Raw genomic sequence first — 21,271 nt, 5'->3', positions numbered from 1 at the left:
ATTGTGCATCTGTAGAAGTTTGTGAGTGCTTCTGGTGACAAGCCGAATTTCTTCAACCGCCTGAGGTTGAAGAGGCGCTGCTGCGCCTTCTTCACAACGCTGTCTGTGTGGGTGGACCAATTCAGTTTGTCCGTGATGTGTATGCCGAGGAACTTAAAACTGTCCACCTTCTCCACCACTGTACCGTCGATGTGGATAGGGGGGTGCTCCCTCTGCTGTTTCCTGAAGTCCACAATCATCTCCTTTGGTTTGTTGAAGTTGTGAGGTTATTTTCCTGGCACCACACTCCGAGGGCCCTCACCTCCTCCCTGTAGGCAGTCTCGTCGTAGTTGGTAATCAAGCCTACCACTGTAGTGTCGTCCGCAAACTTGATGATTGAGTTGGAGGCGTGCATGGCCACGCAGTCGTGGGTGAACAGGGAGTACAGGAGAGGGCTCAGAACGCACCCTTGTGGGGCCACAGTGTTGAGAATCAGCGGGGTGGAGATGTTGTTGCCTACCCTCACCACCTGGGAGGCAGCCCGTCAGGAAGTCCAGTACCCAGCTGCACAGGGCGGGGTCGAGACCCAGGGTCTCGAGCTTGATGACGAGTTTGGAGGGTACTATGGTATTGAATGCTGAGCTATAGTCAATAAACAGCATTCTTACATAGGTATTCGTCTTGTCCAAATGGGAAAAAATAGGGCAGTGTGCAGAGTGATGGCGATTGCATCGTTTGTGGATCTATTGGGGTGGTAAGCAAATTGAAGTTGGTCTAGGGTGGCAGTTCGGGTAGAGTGATATGATCCTTGACTAGTCTCTCAAAGCACTTCATGATGACAGAGGTGAGTGCTACGGGTGATAGTCATTAAGTTCAGTTACCTTTGCCTTCTTGGGTACAGGAACAATGGTGCCCTCTTGAAGCATGTGGGGACAGCAGACGGGATAGGGAAAGATTGAACATGCCTTTAAACACACCAGCCAGCTGGTGAGAGCATGCTCTTAGAAAGGGCCAAGGGATGCCGTCTGAACCGGCAGCCTAGCTAGGGTTATAACGTTTAAATGTTTTATTCACGTCTACCACGGAGAAGGAGAGCCCACAGTCCTTGGTTGCGGGCTGCGTCGGTGGCACTGTGTTATCCTGAAAGCGTGCAAAGAATGTATTTTGCCTGTCCAGAAGCAAGACGTTGTTGTCCGCGATGTGGCTGGTTTTCCATTTGTAGTCTGTGATTGTCTGTAGTCCTTGCCACATGTCTTGAGCCGTTGAATTGCGACTTCACTTTCTCTATACTGATGTTTCACTTGTTTCATTGCCTTGCGGAGTGAGTAACTACACTGTTTATATTCTGCCATATTACCAGTCGCCTTTCCATTGTATAACCTGTCTAGCGCTAGCGGAACCCCCTCGCCAACAGCCAATAAAATTGCAGGGCTCCAAATACAAATCAACAGAAATCTCATAAATAAACTTTCTCAAACATACAAGTATTAGGCACCATTTTAATGATAAAATTCTCGTTAATCCAGCCACCGTGTCTGATTTCAAAAGAAAGAAAGCTCCACAAACGATTATGTTAGGTCACCACCAACTCACAGAAAAACCCAGCCATTTACCCAGCCGAAGAGAGGAGTCACAAAAGCACAAATACAGATAAAATTAATCACTAACCTTTGATGATCTTCATCAGATGACACTCATAGGACTTCGTGTTACACAATGCATGTATGTTTTGTTAGGTAAAGTTCATATTTATATCCAAAAATCGTATTTTACATTGGCGTGTTAGATTCAGTAAATCCAAAACATGCAGTGATATTTCAGAGCCACATGAATTCACATAAATACTCATAATAAATGTTGATGATAATACAGCTATTATACATGAAACTTTAGATACACTTCTCCTTAATGCAACCGCTGTGTCAGATTTGTTAAAAACTGAGAACGGCGCTCAGAGCCCAAACCAGCCAGAGAAATATCCGCCATGTTGGGTAGTCAACATTATTCATAAAAAGCATTATAAATATTCACTTACTTTTGATGATCATCATCAAAATGCACTCCCAGAAATCACAGTTCCACAATAAATGCTTGTTTTGTTCGATAATGTCCATCATTTATGTCAAATAGCTTCTTTTGTTAGGGCGTTTGGTAAACAATCCAAAAGCGCGATCTGGTCCATTCGGACGTCACGTTATATTACAGATCGAAGAAACTTGTCAAACTAAGTATAGAATCAATCTTTAGGATGTTTTTATCATAAAAGTTCAATAATGTTCCAACCGGAGAATTCCATGGTCTGTAGAATTGCACTGGAACGAGAGCAACCTCTCAAGTGAAAGCGCATGACTGAGATCGAGGCTGTAGGCAGGCCCCTTAGTAAAACATTTCCCATCTGGCCCCCTTCACATGAGCAGCCTGAAACCACGTTCTGAAGACGGCTGACATCTAGTGGAAGTCTTAGGAAGTGAAAAAATAACCCATATCCCATTGTGTACTCGATAGGGGTGAGTTCAAAAACTACAAACCTCAGATTTCTCACTTCCTGTTTGGATTTTTTTCAGGTTTTTGCCTGCCATATGAGTTATATTATACTCACAGACATCATTCAAACAGTTTTAGAAACTCCAGAGTGTTTTCTATCCAATAATAATATGCATATATTAGCAACTGGGACTGAGTAGGAGGCAGTTCACTCTGGGCACGCTATTCATCCAAAAGTGAAAATGCTGCCAGCCATCCCAAACAAGTTAATGTGGTGGTTCCCACTTTCAGTTTCGCACGAATGCTACCATCTATCCATGGTTTCTGGTTAGGGTAGGTTTTAATAGTCATAATGGGTACTACATCTCCTGCACACTTCCTTCTGAACTCAGTCACCGTATCTGTGTATGGATCTAGATTTTTTCACACTCTACCCGGAACATATCAGAGTCCTCGTGATTAAAATAATCCTGATGCCTGGATTCCGATTGGTCAGACCAGTGTTGAATAGGATGAAACACGGGCACTTCCTGTTTGAGTTTCTGCCTATAGGACGGGAGGAGCAAGATGGCGTCGTGGTCAGATTAGCCGAAAGTAGGGCGGGGAGGGCCTTGTAAGCATCCCGGAAGTTTGAATAGCAATGGTTGTGAGTCTTAGTAGCGCGAGTAGGACAGTCAATTTCGGCAGCCTCGTCCTCAGGTTTGCTTTATTAAAATCCTCAGCTACAGTAAATGCAGCCTCAGGATATGTGGTTTCCAGTTTGCATAAAGTACAGTGTTGTTCTTTGAGGGCCGTCAAGGTTTCTGCTTGAGGTGAGATGTAAACGGCCGTGGCGATGACGGAGGAGAATTCTCTTGGGAGATAATATGGTCTGCATTTAATTGTGAGGTTGTCACATTCTGACCTTTATTTCCTTAGTTTTGTCATTATTTAGTATGGTCAGGGCGTGAGTTGGGGTGGGCAGTCTGTTTGTTTTTCTATGATTTTGGGATTTCTATGTTTCGGCCTAGTATTGTTCTTAATCAGGGGCAGGTGTCGTTAGTTGTCTCTGATTGAGAATCATACTTAGGTAGCCTGGGTTTCACTGTTTATTTGTGGGTGTTTGTTTCCATGTCTGTGTTTTTCACCACACGGTACTGTTTCGATTTTAGTTCGTTTCACGTTTATAGTTTTTGTATTCATAGTGTTCAGTTTATGTTTTTTAAATAAACAACCATGGACACTTACCACGCTGCACATTGGTCCTCCGATTCTTCTTGCTTCTCCTCCTCAGACGAAGAGGAGGAGGAAAAACCCTTACAGAAATAAGCCAGGTAGCAGACCTGAGCTCATTCCTCGTGGTTATTATAAGCAGCGCGTTACTGTTTCAGGCACCGTGTTGTGCGGTTAAGCGCACGGTGTCGCCAGTACGTGCCCATAGCCCGGTGCGCTATAGGGCAGCCCCGAGAGTGCCATGCGAGTGTGGGCATCCAGCCAGGGCATATGGTGGTGCCTGCTCAGCGTGTCTGGTCGCCGCTACGCCGTTTCGGTCCAGGGTATCCTGCGCCGGCTCTGCGTGCTGTGTCTCGGGCGCTGGGAGGGTGCAGTGCGTCCTATGCCTGCGCTCCGCTCGTGCCGGGCAAATGTGGGAGTGGAGCCTAAGGGAGAGGTGCGCGTAGTAGGCACTAGATCTCCCGTGCTTACCCACAGCCCGGTTCAACCTGTGTCTGCACTCTGGAGGGTCCAGGCTAGAGTAGTTATCCAGCCTGGGGAGAGGTGCCAAGGCTGCGTACCAGAGCTCCAGTGCTCCCCACAGCCCGGTCCTTCAGGTGCCTCCTCCTAACACCAAGCCTCCTGGAGGTCTCCCCAGCCTGATGGGTCATGTGGCAGCCCCACGCACCAGGCTGTCTCTCTGTCTCCTCCCTACAGGTGCTCCCGTCTGTCCAGAGCTGCTAGAGTCTCCCGTCTGTCCAGAGCTGCTAGAGTCTCCCGTCTGTCCAGAGCTGCTAGTGTCTCCCATCTGTCCAGAGCTGCTAGTCTCCCGTCTGTCCAGAGCTGCTAGAGTCTCCCGTCTGTCCAGAGCTGCTAGAGTCTCCCGTCTGTCCAGAGCTGCTAGAGTCTCCCGTCTGTCCAGAGCTGCTAGAGTCTCCCGTCTGTCCAGAGCTGCTAGTCTCCCGTCTGTCCTGAGCTGCCAGAGCCGCCAGTCTGCCCAGAGTCGCCAGTCTGTCCAGAGCTGCCAGAGTCTCCCGTCTGTCCAGAGCTGCTAGAGTCTCCCGTCTGTCCAGAGCTGCTAGAGTCTCCCGTCTGTCCAGAGCTGCTAGAGTCTCCCGTCTGTCCAGAGCTGCTAGAGTCTCCCGTCTGTCCAGAGCTGCTAGAGTCTCCCGTCTGTCCAGAGCTGCCAGAGCCGCCAGTCTGTCCAGAGCTGCCAGAGCCGCCAGTCTGTCCAGAGCTTCTAGAGTCTCCCGTCTGTCCAGAGCTTCTAGAGTCTCCCGTCTGTCCAGAGCTTCTAGAGTCTCCCGTCTGTCCAGAGCTGCTAGAGTCTCCCGTCTGTCCAGAGCTGCTAGAGTCTCCCGTCTGTCCAGAGCTGCTAGAGTCTCCCGTCTGTCCAGAGCTGCTAGAGTCTCCCGTCTGTCCAGAGCTGCTAGAGTCTCCCGTCTGTCCAGAGCTGCTAGAGTCTCCCGTCTGTCCAGAGCTGCTAGAGTCTCCCGTCTGTCCAGAGCTGCTAGAGTCTCCCGTCTGTCCAGAGCTGCTAGAGTCTCCCGTCTGTCCAGAGCCGCCAGTCTGTCCAGAGCTGCCAGAGTCTCCCGTCTGTCCTGAGCCGCCAGAGCTGCCAGTCTGTCCTGAGCCGTCAGTCAGCCAGGAGCTGCCAGAGCCGTCAGTCAGCCAGGAGCTGCCAGAGCCATCAGTCAGCCAGGATCTGCCAGAGCCGCCTGTCATGCCGGCGAGGCCAGAATCGTCCTTCCCTCCGGAGCTGCCGGAGCCTCCTGCCCGTCCGGCGCTGCCAGAGTCTCCCGTCCAATAGGGACCCGTGGCGAAGGTCCCCAGTCCGAGGTCGGCGGCGAGGGTTGCCGTGTTTAGGAGGCCACGGAGGTGGACAATGAGGCGGAGAAAGACTGTGGTGAAGTGGGAGCCGCCACCGCGGACAGACGCCCTCCCCTATAGGTTCAGGTTTTGCGGCCGATTTTCCGCACCTTTGGGGGGGTACTGTCGTTCTGACCTTTATTTCCTTTGTTTTGTCGTTATTTAGTATGGTCAGGGAATGAGTTGGGGTGGGCAGTCTGTTTGTTTTTCTATGATTTTGGGATTTCTATGTTTCGGCCTAGTATGGTTCTCAATCAGACGCATGTGTCGTTAGTTGTCTCTGATTGAGAATTATACTTAGGTAGCCTGGGTTTCACTGTTTGTGTGTGGGTGTTTGTTTCCATGTCTGTGTTTTTCACCACACGGTACTGTTTTGGTTTTCGCTCGTTTCACGTTTATTGTTTTTGTATTCATAATGTTCAGTTTATGTTTTTAAATAAACAACCATGGACGCTGCGCATTTTATTTTATTTATTTTATTTCACCTTTATTTAACCAGTTTGGCTAGTTGAGAACAAGTTCTCATTTGCAACTGCGACCTGGCCAAGATAAAGCATAGCAGTGTGAACAGACAACACAGAGTTACACATGGAGTAAACAATTAACAAGTCAATAACACAGAAAAAAAAGAGTTAATATACATTGTGTGCAAAAGGCATGAGGAGGTAGGCGAATAATTACAATTTTGCAGATTAACACTGGAGTGATAAATGATCAGATGGTCATGTACAGGTAGAGATATTGGTGTGCAAAAGAGCAGAAAAGTAAATATAAACAGTATGGGGATGAGGTAGGTAAAATTGGGTGGGCTAATTACCTATAGACTATGTACAGCTGCAGCGATCGGTTAGCTGCTCAGATAGCAGATGTTTGAAGTTGGTGAGGGAGATAAAAGTCTCCAACTTCAGTGATTTTGCAATTCGTTCCAGTCACAGGCAGCAGAGAACTGGAACGAAAGGCGGCCAGAACGAAAGGTGTTGGCTTTAGGGATGATCAGTGAGATACACCTGCTGGAGCGCGTGCTATGGGTGGGTGTTGCCATCGTGACCAGTGAACTGAGATAAGACGGAGCTTTACCTAGCATGGACTTGTAGATGACCTGGAGCCAGTGGGTCTGACGACGAATATGTAGCGAGGGCCAGCCGACTAGAGCATACAGGTCGCAGTGGTGGGTGGTATAAGGTGCTTTTGTAACAAAATGGATGGCACTGTGATTAACTGCATCCAGTTTGCTGAGTAGAGTATTGGAAGCTATTTTGTGGATGACATCGCCGAAGTCGAGGATCGGTAGGATAGTCAGTTTTACTAGGGTAAGTTTGGCGGCGTGAGTGAAGGAGGCTTTGTTGCGGAATAGAATGCCGACCCTAGATTTGAATTTAGATTGGAGATGTTTGATATGAGTCTGGAAGGAGAGTTTACAGTCTAGCCAGACACCTAGGTACTTATAGTTGTCCACATATTCTAGGTCGGAACCATCCAGGGTGGTGATGCTAGTCGGGCGTGCGGGTGCAGGCAGCGAACGGTTGAAAAGCATGCATTTGGTTTTACTAGCGTTTAAGAGCAGTTGGAGGCCACAGAAGGAGTGTTGTATGGCATTGAAGCTCGTTTGGAGGTTAGATAGCACAGTGTCCAAGGACGGGCCGGAAGTATACAGAATAGTGTCGTCTGCGTAGAGGTGGATCAGGGCATCGCCCGCAGCAAGAGCAACATCATTGATATATACAGAGAAAAGAGTCGGCCCAAGAATTGAACCCTGTGGCACCCCCATAGAGACTGCCAGAGGACCGAACAGCATGCCCTCCGATTTGACACACTGAACTGTCTGCAAAGTAGTTGGTGAACCAGGCAAGGCAGTCATCAGAAAAACCGAGGCTACTGAGTCTGCCGATAAGAATATGGTGATTGACAGAGTCGAAAGCCTTGTCAAGGTCGATGAAGACGGCTGCACAGTACTGTCTTTTATCGATGGTGGTTATGATATCGTTTAGTACCTTGAGCGTGGCTGAGGTGCACCCGTGACCGGCTCGGAAACCAGATTGCACAGCGGAGAAGGTACAGTGACCTGTTTATTGACTTGGCTTTCGAAGACCTTAGATGGGCAGGATGGATATAGGTCTGTAACAGTTTGGGTCCAGGGTGTCTCCCCCTTTAAAGAGGGGGATGACTGCAGCAGCTTTCAATCCTTGGGGATCTCAGATGATGTGAAAGAGAGGTTGAACAGGCTGGTAATAGGGGTTGCGACAATGGCGGCGGATAGTTTGAGGGTCCAGATTGTCAAGCCCAGCTGATTTGTACGGGTCCAGGTTTTGCAGCTCTTTCAGAACATCTGCTATCTGGATTTGGGTAAAAGAGAACCTGGAGAGGCTTGGGCGAGTAGCTGCGGGGCGGGGGGCAGCTGTTGGCCGAGGTTGGAGTAGCCAGGAGGAAGGCATGGCCAGCCGTTGAGAAATGCTTGTTGAAGTTTTCGATAATCATGGATTTATCGGTGGTGACCGTGTTACCTAGCCTCAGTGCAGTGGGCAGCTGGGAGGAGGTGCTCTTGTTCTCCATGGACTTTACAGTGTCCCGGAACTTTTTGGAGTTAGAGCTACAGGATGCAAATTTCTGCCTGAAGAAGCTGGCCTTTGCTTTCCTGACTGACTGCGTGTATTGGTTCCTGACTTCTCTGAACAGTTGCATATCGCGGGGACTATTCGATGCTATTGCAGTCCGCCACAGGATGTTTTTGTGCTGGTCGAGGGCAGTCAGGTCTGGAGTGTACCAAGGGCTATATCTGTTCTTAGTTCTGCATTTTTTGAATGGAGCATGCTTATCTAAAATGGTGAGGAAGTTACTTTTAAAGAATGACCAGGCATCCTCAACTGACGGGATGAGGTCAATATCCTTCCAGGATACCCGGGCCAGGTCGATTAGAAAGGCCTGCTCACAGAAGTGTTTTAGGGAGCGTTTGACAGTGATGAGAGATGGTCGTTTGACTGCGGATCCGTTGCGGATACAGGCAATGAGGCTGTGATCGCTGAGATCCTGGTTGAAGACAGCGGAGGTGTATTTGGAGGGCCAGTTGGTCAGGATGATGTCTATAAGAGTGCCCTTGTTTTCAGATTTAGGGTTGTACCTGGTGGGTTCCTTGATGATTTGTGTGAGATTGAGGGCATCTAGCTTAGATTGTAGGACTGCCGGGGTGTTAAGCATATCCCAGTTTAGGTCACCTAACAGAACAAACTCTGAAGCTAGATGGGGGACGATCAATTCACAAATGGTGTCCAGGGCACAGCTGGGAGCTGAGGGGGTCGGTAGCAGCGGCAACAGTGAGAGACTTATTTCTGGAGAGAGTAATTTTTTTAATTAGTAGTTTGAACTGTTTGGGTATGGACCTGGAAAGTATGAAATTACTTTGCAGGCTATCTCTGCAGTAGACTGCAACTCCTCCCCCTTTGGCAGTTCTATCTTGGCGGAAAATATTATAGTTGGGTAGGGAAATCTCAGATTTTTTGGTGGCCTTCCTGAGCCAGGATTCAGACACGGCAAGGACATCAGGGTTAGCAGAGTGTGCTAAAGCAGCGAGTAAAACAAACTTAGGGAGGAGGCTTCTGATGTTGACATGCATGAAACCAAGTTTTTTTCCAATCACAGAAGTCAACAAATGAGGGTGCCTGGGGACATGCAGGGCCTGGGTTTATCTCCACATCACCCGCGGAAGAGAGGAGGAGTAGTATGAGGGTGCGGCTAAAGGCTATCAAAACTGGTCGCCTAGAGCGTTGGGGACAAAGAATAAAAGGAGCAGATTTCTGGGTATGGTAGAATATATTCAGGGCATAATGCGCAGACGGGTATGGTGGGTGCGGGTACAGCGGAGGTAAGCCCAGGCACTGGGTGATGATAAGAGAGGTTGTATCTCTGGACATGCTGGTTGTAATGGGTGAGGTCACCACATGTGTGGGAGGTGGGACAAAGGAGGTATCAGGGGTATGAAGAGTGGAACTAGGGGCAATGATAGAGAGAGACATACAGCGAGGCATACCGTAATCACAGGTGTTGATTGGGAGAGCTAGCTAAAACAGTAAGTGAGACAACAACAGCTAATCAGCTAGCACAACAACAGCATGTAAAATGGCGTTGACTAGGCAGAGAAGGTCGGATTAACTACACACAGAGCCTGAGTGAGGCTGGGGCCGACAGATAAAACATAAACAAACAGAATGGAGTACCGTGATTAATGGACAGTCCAGCAGGCATCAGCTATGTAGCCAAGTGATCACAGTGTCCAGCAGGCATCAGCTATGTAGCCAAGTGATCACAGTGTCCAGCAGGCATCAGCTATTTAGCCAAGTGATCACAGTGTCCAGGGGGCAGCGGTGGATGGGACAGGGAAGCTAGACTGGCGAGTATTATCCAGGCTAAATCAAATTGGCTGGCTGTGCAGAAGGTAAAAGCCGCTAGCAGTGGCTAACAATGACTTATAGCTAGTTAGCTGGTTAGCTTCTAGAGGTTCTTGAATGTGTTCTAAAAATTAAAAATAATAGCGATTCCGTATCACATTGGGTGAGGCAGGTTACCGGAAGGTATAATCAAATTAAAAATCGAAAAGAGATTGGTCCTCTCGCTTCTCCTCCTCAGACGAAGAGGAGGAGCAAAACCCTTAGAGGTCTTCTAGGTCGGGTGAAGAAAATGACTTGAGTTCCTGTATGTTCCTATAATTGCACCATGAGTCATTAAATCATGAGAGATATTTATTCCTGTCTGCGCGATGTACTGAGAATCCTGCTGGCTTTACTGACTCCGACAGAGTATCCCGAGAGAGCCATGATTCCATTAAACAAAGTGTGTTTCAGGCCCCAATGTCTCTCTGGGAAGGAATCCTTGCTCTAAGGTCATCAACTTTATTAACCAAAGACTGAACATTAGCGAGTAATATACTTGGAAGCAGTGGGTGGTGTGCGCACCTCCTAAGTCGAACCAGCAGGCCGCCTCGAGTGCCTCTCCTCCGCCGGCGATGTTTTTTGTTGGCCTCTGGAGTAAGTTCTATTGCTCTGGGGAGAGTGTACAAAGGATCTGCTCCAGGGAATTCATATTCCTGGTCGTAATGCTGGTTCTTCTGGTGAGTTACCGCCACTAGTATCCAATAGTTTTTCCCGGCTGTATGTAATGACACAAAACATTTCCTGAGCTAATAATGTTAAAAATAGTACATAAAAAAACAAAATGCTGCCATCTTCATCTGCGTCATATTATCAATGTGAGTGTGTGTGTGTAGGGATGTCAGTGTAAGTATGTGTGAGTGTGTAGGTAGTGTCCAGTGTGTGTGCATAGAGTCAGTGCAAGAGAGTTAGTACGAAACCGGTTCAATGCAGTTAGCCATTTGATTAGCTATTTAGCATACTTATGGCTTGGGGGTAGAAGCTGTTCAGGGTCCTGTAGGTTCCAGACTTGGTGCACTGGTACCACTTGCCTTGCGGTAGCAGAGAGAATAGTCTATGACTTGGGTGGCTGGAGTCTTTTACATTTTTTGGGGCCTTCCTCTGACACTGCTGGATGACCACCCTCTGTAGCGCCTTACGGTCTGGTGCCTTGCAGTAAGCAATGATGCAGCCAGTTAAGATGCTCTCTGTACCGGTACCCCCTGTATATAGCCTCGCTACTGTTATTTTACTGCTGATCTTGAATGATTTGTTATTAAAAAAATGTTACTTAACACTTGTTTTTCTTAACTGCGTTGTTGGTTAAGTGCTTGTAAGTAAACATTTCACTGTAAGGTGAAGCCTGTTGTAGTCGGCCCACGTGACAAATCAAATTTGATTTGATTTATAACTTTGAGGATCTGAGGGCCCATGCAAAAAATATAAAACCTCCAGTGGGGGTAGAGGCGCTGACGTGCCCTCTTCATGGTGTGGACCATGTTACTTCCTTAGTGATGTGAACACAGAGGAACTTAAAGATCTCGACCTGCTCCACTACAGCCTCATCAATGTGGATAGGGGCGTGTTCGCCCCTCCATTTCCTGTAGTTCACGATCAGCTCCTTTGTCTTGCTGATGTTGAGGGAGATGTTGTTGTCCTGGCACCACACTGCCAGTCTCAGACCTCCACCCTATAGGCTGCCTCATCATCGGTGATCAGTCCTACCACCGTTGTGTCTGCAGAAAACTTGATGATGGTGTTGCAGTCGTGCACGGTTACGCAGTCATGGGTTAACAGCTGTTTCCCAAAACCATTGTTATTAACGTTGCACTTCAAAATGCTCGGAATCTAACGTCTGCCTCAGACCTCTGGTAGAACAACTAAGTCAGTCGTTAGATGCTTTATACACAGAAGATCTCCGCTAATATGAGTCACATGGTTTATCCATTCTCTGTGACAACCGATAACTTCAGAAGAAAGTTGCCAATGTCTTTGCAATTGATACAAACAAGTGACTTGTAAAAATGTGCTTCAAATGATAACTGAGATGACTGCATTAAAATATAAACAGTAGGCTGTAGGCCTATTTTAATCATAAATACATTTCATGTTCAAATTAGTTATATTTTGCTACTTGTAGGCTATTGTCCGTAATTTGTCTCAATTAATTTCATGATGTGTAGTCTATCTAAGAGCTGATCCGTCGTCAGTATTATGAAATAATTATATTGTTAAGGTAAGATTTGAGTGGAGAAGGCTGATCTGAGAGCACCATCAGCTAGGACTTGACATTGGTCAATCAAATCTCCCCATTCTTGCTAAATTTTGCATGCCTTCTCAAAACAGCTACAACTGTCTATACATTCGCACATCAAGTCCTTTCTTGAGTTGGGCTCGGGGATGGAACAACAGTTGAACATCTGAGCTTGTGGTTGTTTGTGGGGGTAGGGTTGGGTGTGTGTACGTACGTACGTACGTACGTACAGTTGAAGTCGGAAGTTTACATACACTTAGCTTGGAGTCGTTTTTAAACCACTCCACAAATGTCTTGTTAACAAACTATAGTTTTGGCAGTTGGTATGGACGTCTACTTTGTGTTTACAGACAGAATATTTCACTTATAATTCACTGTATCACAATTCCAGTGGGTCAGAAGTTTACATAGACTAAGTTGACTGTGACTTTAAACAGCTTGGAAAATTCCCGAAAGGTATGTCATGGATTTAGAAGCTTCTGATAGGCTAATTGACATCATTTGAATCAATTGGAGGGGTACCTGTGGATGTATTTCAAGGCCTACCTTCAAACTCAGTGCCTCTTTGCTTGACATCATGGGCAAATCAAAAGAAATCAGCCAAGACCTCAGAAAATAATTGTAGACCTCCACATGTCTGGTTCATCCTAGGGAGCAATTTCCAAATGCCTGACGGTACCACATTCATCTGTACAAACAACAGCACGCAAGTATGAACACCATGGGACCACGTCATACCGCTCAGGAAGGAGCCGCGTTCTGTCTCCTAGAGGTGAACGTACTTTGGTGCCGAAAAGTGCAAATCAATCCCAGAACAACATCAAAAACATCAAACATCACCTCATTTGCTCACATTGTTTATAGACTTGTTTATACTGTATTATTGACTGTATGTTTGTTTTACTCCATGTGTAACTCTGTGTCGTTGTATCTGTCGAACTGCTATGCTTTATCTTGGCCAGGTCGCAATTGTAAATGAGAACTTGTTCTCAACTTGCCTACCTGGTTAAATAAAGGTAAAATAAAAAAGGACCTTGTGAAGATGCTGAAGGAAACAGGTACAAAGTATCTATATCCACAGTAAAACGAGTCCTATATCGACATAACCTGAAATTCCGCTGAGCAAGGAAGAAGCCACTGCTCCAAAACCGCCATAAAAAAGCCAGACTATGGTTTGCAACAGCATATGGAGACAAAGATTGTACTTTTGAGAGAAATGTCCTCTGGTCTGATGAAACAAACAGAACTGTTTTGGCCATGATCGTTATTTTTGGAGGAAAAAGGGGGAGGCTTGCAAGCCGAAGAGCACCATCCCTACCATGAAGCACGGGGGTGGCAGCATCATGTTGTGGGGGAGCTTTACTGCAGGATGAACTGGTGCACTTCACAAATTAGATGGCATCATGAGGAAAGAAAATTATGTGGATATATTGAAGCAACATCTCAAGACATCAGTCAGGAAGTTAAAGCTTGGTCGCAAATGGGTCTTCCAAATGGACAATGACCCAAGCATACTTGACCTAAGGACAACAAAGTCAAGATACTGGAGTGGCCATCTCAAAGCCCTGACTTCAATCCCATAGAAAATTTGTGGGCAAAATTGAAAAAGTGTGCAAGCAAGGAGGCCTACAAACCTGACTCAGTTACACCATCTCTGTCAGGAGGAATGGGCCAAAATTCGCCCAACTTATTGTGGAAGGTTACCAGAAATGTTACCAGAACAATTTAAAGGCAATTCTACCAAATACAAATTGAGTGTATGTAAACTTCTGATCCACTGGGAATGTGATGAAAGAAATAAAAGCTGAAATAAATAATTCTCTCTACTATTATTTTGACATTTCACATTCTTAAAATAAAGTGGTGATCCTAACTGACCTAAGACGGGGAATTTTTACTCTGATTAAAAATGTAAAGAATTGTGAAAAATGTATCCAGCATACTGCTATGAAAATTCACCTCATTCTCCAGAGCAAATACACTTTTTATTGGATACACGCCATGTCTACTGATTTTCTATATTGACAGACTAATTTACAGTTTTATTGAAACATGGTTACTTGCCAACAAGTAAGTTGAAATGATACACCAACTCCCTGCGTCATCTGTTTTAGCAGTAATATAGTTAGTTACTAGTTACTAGTTACTGCTAGTTACTTCCAAATACATTTCATGAATATCAGAATGAATTGATGCAGTATTTGAAGTCCTCATGATTGTTTTCTGATGCAGCTTGAATCATTTAGTCACTTGTCATAAACTTGTAAAAAAAAAAATATTATATAAAAGATTTGATCAAACTCCATTATATACATACTAGCTAGCTCAATTTTCCTAGCTTGACTTGTTGTTGTCCTTGCAAGCCCTGTTATGGCCGAATCAAATAAATTGTACTGTACTGAACAACACTGCTTCATGTAAAAAAAAGTGCTTTTTACAGAAAAAGAAAAAAAACTTCTTAAGCACTTCTCATCAATCAGTCTTCATGAATCATCAGAATCAGCCATTTTAATTATTTGATAATCTTGGATAGAGAGTGCACGGTAAAATTGCTCCCATGAACCTGTAGAAATGAGTACCGCCTCGGTTTAGCCCGCCTTTGAGGGTAGGAACACATTTGTAGAAGGAAGAAGGGCTCCCGTCAGGCTGTAGTCTTTACAAAGCCATGTAAAATTTGTCAACCTACATATCCTGCAATGTTGTGGCAGACAGGAACATCGTTGAGACAAGTTCAATGGCTCTATTGAACAAGGATAACCATATATACTCGCTGCTAGGATGATTGTGCAATCGGTGAAACACAAAGGCCACAAAAATTGCTACACAACATGACTCCATTAATTTTTGGATCAGACGTAGGTTCAATCAAACGCTGATGCCACTGGTTGATCTCTCTCGGCGCGAGAATTAGAAAATGCAACTTTGGTGCATAATTATGTCTGAAACATCTCTCATCACTCATAATTATGTAGACTGGAAATGTAGACTGGAAAAGCAGTATCTCAGTGCTGTGTTTTCCTCTGTTTCTGCCATGACAGGATGCAGAGGAGAGCGATCTTCTGGATGATCAGGAGAGCAGTGGTCAATGTCGTCAAGACAGCACTGGACCGTGTGGTCAAGATGGCGATGTGGTGGTGGTGGACAGTGCAGGGCAGGACGCAGCAGACAGGGTTTACTTGGACCTCATTCCTGTACGATCGTTCCTGCACACGTCCTGTGGCATAGGGTCCCCAAACAAAGAACCCCCCCGCTCTTCACCCGCCCACACTGAGGAGCAGCAGGACCTCCCTAGCCAGGTATGGAACCAAATCATTCAGGATCTAAACCCAAGGCTAATATGGTATCCATTGTAATCATGTAAGAATGTCTAAATTATATCTTAAGTAAATTCAGTGAGCATCAATTCATTATCTGAATTGAAATAAGCTTAACCCTGATTTTAATACAAAGGTTTGAACAATACCATTGTTTAGTATCTTGTGCTATAAATAATATTGGTATGGATGTTGTTAGAATAAAACGAGAAATGTTTGTACGTGTAGATAACATAATTCATTAAATGTAATGCAGGTCTACATTCCTAGGTTGATTCTAGCATCATATCCGAATCAGAGTTTCCACCATCCCACAATGGAGTGGAACCCACTGCTAACACCAACAGACCTGAGCAGGAGCGCCCCCTGTCTCCCAGCCCTCTACAGCCCTATGCCCAGGCTCAAAAGACCTCTCTCCTCAGCCAAGACATCCAGAAAAGGGCCAGTCCAGGCATACAGCACCCCCAGGCTCCGAGTACAACTACCATTAACACACAGCCCCCCAAAACCCCTCAGAGTCCTGCAGCTACCACTCTTGCATTCAGCCTTCCCCCTCACAGTCCCCAACCTCTCAGAGGCCGGAGTGCTAGCAGTGGAGACCAAAGGACCAAAGTCTTATCCACAGGTGAGAAATGAACCACAGACACAGAGGATATTGGAGAGCAATGTAATTGAACAGTCACTCAAATCAAGTAGAAACTTTTTACACAGAGTGAATGGAAACCGGCACACTATAAATATATCTACTTGTTTATCCTATCCAAGATGGCGTAGCAGTTGGACGTGTGTTTGTCTTGTACCGTGTAAATAGTCTGTAAATAGTCTGTTTCTTCATTTTTTTCGTATATATTTTAATCTCACTTTCCATCTACGAACTAAATATACTTTCCTGCAACCCGACTCACCCAATGTGGTACGGATCTGCTATATTTATACTTTAGAACTGGAACCTCCATCAGCAGCTAGCCAGCTAACTAGCTATTAGTCATTGTTAGCCACTGCTAGCGGTCTTCACCTTTAGCTCGGACACCAGCCAGCTTTAGCTCGGTCAATACCTGCCAGTCTGCACAGAGCAATATCAACCCAGATCATATCAGACTACTTTTCTGTACCACATCACTGGATTCCTGCCGCAAGCTCTGGACCATTACGTATCATCGCAGCTAGCTAGCTGCAACCGAGTGGATATTGTTGGCTAACGCCTCTGTCCCGACGCAAGCACCAGTTAGCCTTGAGCTTGCTTCCAGCTAGGTCCATCTCCCGGCTAGCCGACGAAGTATACCAGCTCATTCTTGGGCTACAACACCTATTTTGTCAATTGGCCTGGACCCTTTATTGTTGACACGGATCCCCGCCGATCCAGCTGATGTCTGCTGGACTGTTCACTAACACACACCCCCCCCACACACTTCAACTTCACCCAAATCCAGATAACTAATGTTCTGAAAGAGCTGCAAAATCTGGACACCTATAAATCAGCTGGGCTAGACAATCTGGACCCTCTCTTTCTAAAATGATCCGCAGAAATTGTTGCAACCCCTATTACTAGCCTGTTCAACCTCTCTTTCATGTCGTCTAATATCCCTAAAGATTGGAAAGCTGACACTCTAGACCCAAACTGTTACAGACCTATACCCATCCTGCCCTGCCTTTCTAAAGTATTCGAAAGCCAAGTTAACAAACAGATCACCGACCATTTCGAATCCCACCGTACCATCTCCACTATACAATCTGGTTTCCAAGCTGGTCATGGATGCACCTCAGCCACGCTGAAGTCCTAAACGATATCATAACCGCCATCGATAAAAGACAATAGTTAGTGTGCAGCCGTCTTCATCAAACTGGCCAAAGATTTTGACTCTGTCAATCACCGCATTCTTATCGGCAGACTCAATAGCGTTGGTTTCTCAAATTACTGCCTTACCTGGTTCACCAACTACTTCTCAAATAGAGTTCAGTGTGTCATATCGGAGGTTCTGTTGTCCGGACCTCTGGCAGTCTCTATGGGGGTACCACAGGGTTAAATTCTCGGGCCGACTCTTTTCTCTGTATATTTCAATGATGTCTCTCTTGCTGATGGTGATTTTCTGATCCACCTCTACACAGACGACACTATTCTGTATACATCTGGCCCTTCTTTGGACACCGTGTTAACAAACCTCCAAACGAGTTTCAATGCCATACAACACTCCTTCCGTGGCCTCCAACTGCTCTTAAATTCTTGTTAAACTAAATGCATGCTCTTCAACTGATTGCTGCCCGCACCCACATGCCCAACGAGCATCACTACTCTGGACTGTTCTGACTTAGAATATGTGGATAACTACAAATACCTAGGTGTGTGGTTAGACTGTAAATTCTCCTTCCAGACTCACATTAAGCATCTCCAATCCAATATTTTTTTTGTCAGATGTTACTCTGGAATATGAAGTATAATTACACGCATTTCATAAGTGTCAAAGGCTTTTATTGACAATTACATGAAGTTGATGCAAAGAGTCAATATCTGACTGATGGCAGCCCATTCTTGCTCTCAGAGGATGTGTTGGTACCATTCTTTATTCATGGCTGTGTTCTTAGGCAGAATTGTGAGTGAGCCCGCTCCCTTGGCTGAGAAGCAACCCCACACATGAATGGTCTCAGGATGCTTTACTGTTGGCATGACACAGGACTGATGGTAGCACTCACCTTGTCTTCTCCGGACAAGCTTTTTTCCAGATGCCCCAAACAATCGGAAAGGGGATTCATCAGAGAAAATAACTTTACCCAAGTCCTCAGCAGTCCAATCCCTGTACCCTTTGCAGAATATCAGTCTGTCCCTGATGTTTTTCCTGGAGAAAAGTGGCTTTTTTGCTGCCCTTCTTGACACCAGGCCATCCTCCAAAAGTCTTCACCTCACTGTGCGTGCAGATGCACTCACACCTGCCTGCTGCAATTCCTGAGCAAGCTCTGTACTGGTGGTGCCCCGATCCCGCAGCTGAATCAACTTTAGGAGACGGTCCTGGCGCTTGCTGGACTTTCTTGGGTGCCCTGAACCCTTCTTCACAACAATTCAACCGCACTCCTTGAAGTTCTTGATGATCTGATAAATTGTTGATTTAGGTGCAATATCCTTGCCTGTGAAGCCCTTTTTGTGCAAAACAATGATGATTGCACATGTTTCCTTACAGGTAACCATGATTGACAGAGGAAGAACAATGATTCCAAGCACCACCCTCCTTTTGAAGCTCCCAGTGTGTTATTCAAACTCAATCAGCATGACCGAGTGATCTCCAGCCTTGTCCTGACATGTCAGCTGGTCCTTTTGTGGCATGGCTGAAATGCAGTGGAAATGTTTTTTGGGGATTCAGTTAATTTGCATGGCAAAGAGGGACTTTGCAATTAATTGCAATTTATCTGGTCACTCTTCATAACATTCTGGAGTATATGCAAATTGCCATCATACAAACTGAGGCAGCAGACTTTGAAAATTAATAGTTGTTTCATTCTCAAAACCTTTGGCCACGACTGTACATATATTTTTCAATTGTGTTTTTGACTACGTTTGTTTATCCCATGTGTAACTCTGTGTTGTTGTTTGTGTCGCACTGCTTTGCTTTTTCTTGGCCTGGTCGCAGTTGTAAATGAGAATTTGTTCTCAACTGGCCTACCTGATGAAATAAAGGTGAAATGAAAAATAAATACAAAATCCTAAGGTGGATCCCATTACGATCAAAGTGAATTCATGTTTATTTTGTTAGTATAGGCTAGGATAGTCTATACACACAGTTTAAAAAGTTAACAATGTGCAAACTGACAGGCAATAAACTTGAGACAGGCGTGTTTTTTATTATACACTATTCATCACATCTGGAATGTTTTACCTGAACTATGCACCTATGGATCTATCTATCAGTGTGCAAAAGTCAATATCATTTGTCAAATGTTGGTGAAAGCAATATGGATATTCTGAGGTCAACTGGTTATTCAGGCATATCTTTTTTTAATTATTATTCCCTTCCATATTCCCTTTGGAGGACAAATATCTTAGTTTTTTTTACAGCTGTTTTGCTACATATACATACATTTTACATACACATTTTGCATACACATTATACATACATGCATGCACAATTATTAGGCAAGTGAGTATTCTGATCTTATCATTATTTCTATGGACATTTTTCTACTCCAAACCATATAAACTTGAATGCTCATCGGATGTAATCATTTTCAGGTGATATGTATATCAGGTGTGCATAATTATTAGGCAACTTCATTACCTCAGGTAAAATGGGCCAAAAAAGAGATTTAACTGACACTGAAAAGTCAAAAATTGTAAAATGCCTTTCACATGGATGCCACACTCTTGAAATAGCTAAACTATATTGAGGCGTGACCACCGGCCAATCAAACATTTTGTTGTCAATAGTCAACTGGGGTGCAAAAAATCCATGGAGAAGAAAAGACGCAAATTAACTGCAAAAGGCTTGAGAGGAATTAAACGTCAAGCTACCAGGAATCCATTATCCTCCAGTGCCACCATATTCCAGAACTGCAACCTGCCTGGAGTGTCCAGAAGTACAAGGTGTTAAGTGCTGAAGCGTCAAGATTGGGCAAAGAAATACCTGAAGATAGATTTTTTTTAAGGGTTTTATGGACAGATGAAATGAGAGTGACTCTTGATGGACCAGATATATGGGCCCATGGCTGGATCAGTAATGGACACGGCACTTCGAATCAGGCGCCAGCAAGGCGGAGGATGGGTACTGGTATGGGCTGCTATCATTAAGGATGGACCTTTTCGGGTTGAAGATGGACTGAAACTTAACTCCCAAACCTACTGCCAGTTTCTGGAAGATGCTTCCAGTGGTATCTTACGAGCAGTATCTTACAAGCAGTGGTACAGGAAGAAGTCCTCAGCATTCAAGAAGGCCATGATCTTTATGCAGGACAATGCTCCATCACATTCATCTAAGTACTCCCCTGCTTGGCTAGCCAGCAAGGGCCTCAAAGATACCCGAATAATGACCTTGCCCCCTTCCTCACCTGACTTAAATCCTATTGAGAACTTGTGGGCCTTTCTCAAATGTGAGATTTACATTGAGGGAAGACAATACATCTCTTTGAACAGCATTTGGGAGGCTGTGGTTGCTGCTTCAGTGAAAGTTGATCGTGAACAGATCAAGAAACTGACAGACTCCATAGACCGAAGGCTCATGGCAGTTATTGAAAAGAAGGATGGCTATATTGGTCACTGAAGTGAGTTGGGAGAAATTATTTTTGTCGCCTAATAATTGTGCACACTAATAGTTGCCTAATAATTGTGCACACGTATATATTCCCCTGAGAAAGACAAAAAATGTCCTTTGTTAAACATTCAGGTTAGAGGTTCAACAGCATTTGGATTGACTGAGAGCATTGTTTGTTCAACAATAAAATTAATCCTGAGGAATACAATTTGCCTATTAAGCCTATTAATTGTGTACGCAGTGTACATGTAAAATGTTTCCTTTTCTTCCTCTTGGTTCCTAGCCACCCCTGGGGCCGTCGAGGTGAAACTGGGGAAGAACAGAACGGAGGCGGACATGCGGCTCTACACGGAAGAGCGTGACCGGCTGGAGAGAGAGAAGGAAGAGATACGGAGCAGCCTAATCAACCTGAAGAAGGAGAGGAGGGAGGCCAAGGAGGAACTCAGCACCTGCCAAGGTACACCACCAACCCCTTGTGCTGGAGCACAACACATAGTTAGCCTTTACACAAGGTCCCTTTCTCAATTCACCTTTCCTCCATTGCTTGCCTCC

General features: G+C 45.3%; 1 protein-coding gene across 5 annotated transcripts in view; it reads left to right on the top strand.

The window, feature by feature from the left end:
• The window catches only part of afap1l2 (actin filament associated protein 1-like 2), a 144,855-nt gene that overhangs the window by 107,500 nt on the left and 16,084 nt on the right, over positions 1-21,271 (top strand). For 4 of the 5 annotated variants that reach the window (XR_006079770.1, XM_024387086.2, XM_024387085.2 and 1 more), the window contains exons 14-16: positions 15,213-15,470; positions 15,759-16,113; positions 21,003-21,176. Coding sequence is in view for 4 of the 5 variants with exons in the window: in XM_024387086.2 (XP_024242854.1) it covers positions 15,213-15,470; positions 15,759-16,113; positions 21,003-21,176 (787 nt within the window). In the remaining variant the exon portion in view is untranslated. Of the gene's footprint in view, positions 1-15,212; positions 15,471-15,758; positions 16,114-18,658; positions 18,721-21,002; positions 21,177-21,271 lie in introns of those variants that run through there. The other variant, XM_024387088.2, reaches the window with a different exon arrangement.

Source organism: Oncorhynchus tshawytscha, linkage group LG24 (genome assembly GCF_018296145.1).
Source record: "Oncorhynchus tshawytscha isolate Ot180627B linkage group LG24, Otsh_v2.0, whole genome shotgun sequence".
Lineage (NCBI taxonomy): Eukaryota > Metazoa > Chordata > Actinopteri > Salmoniformes > Salmonidae > Oncorhynchus > Oncorhynchus tshawytscha.
The sequence above is the reverse complement of the archived record's forward strand: the minus strand, read 5'-3'. Positions and strand labels throughout refer to the sequence as shown.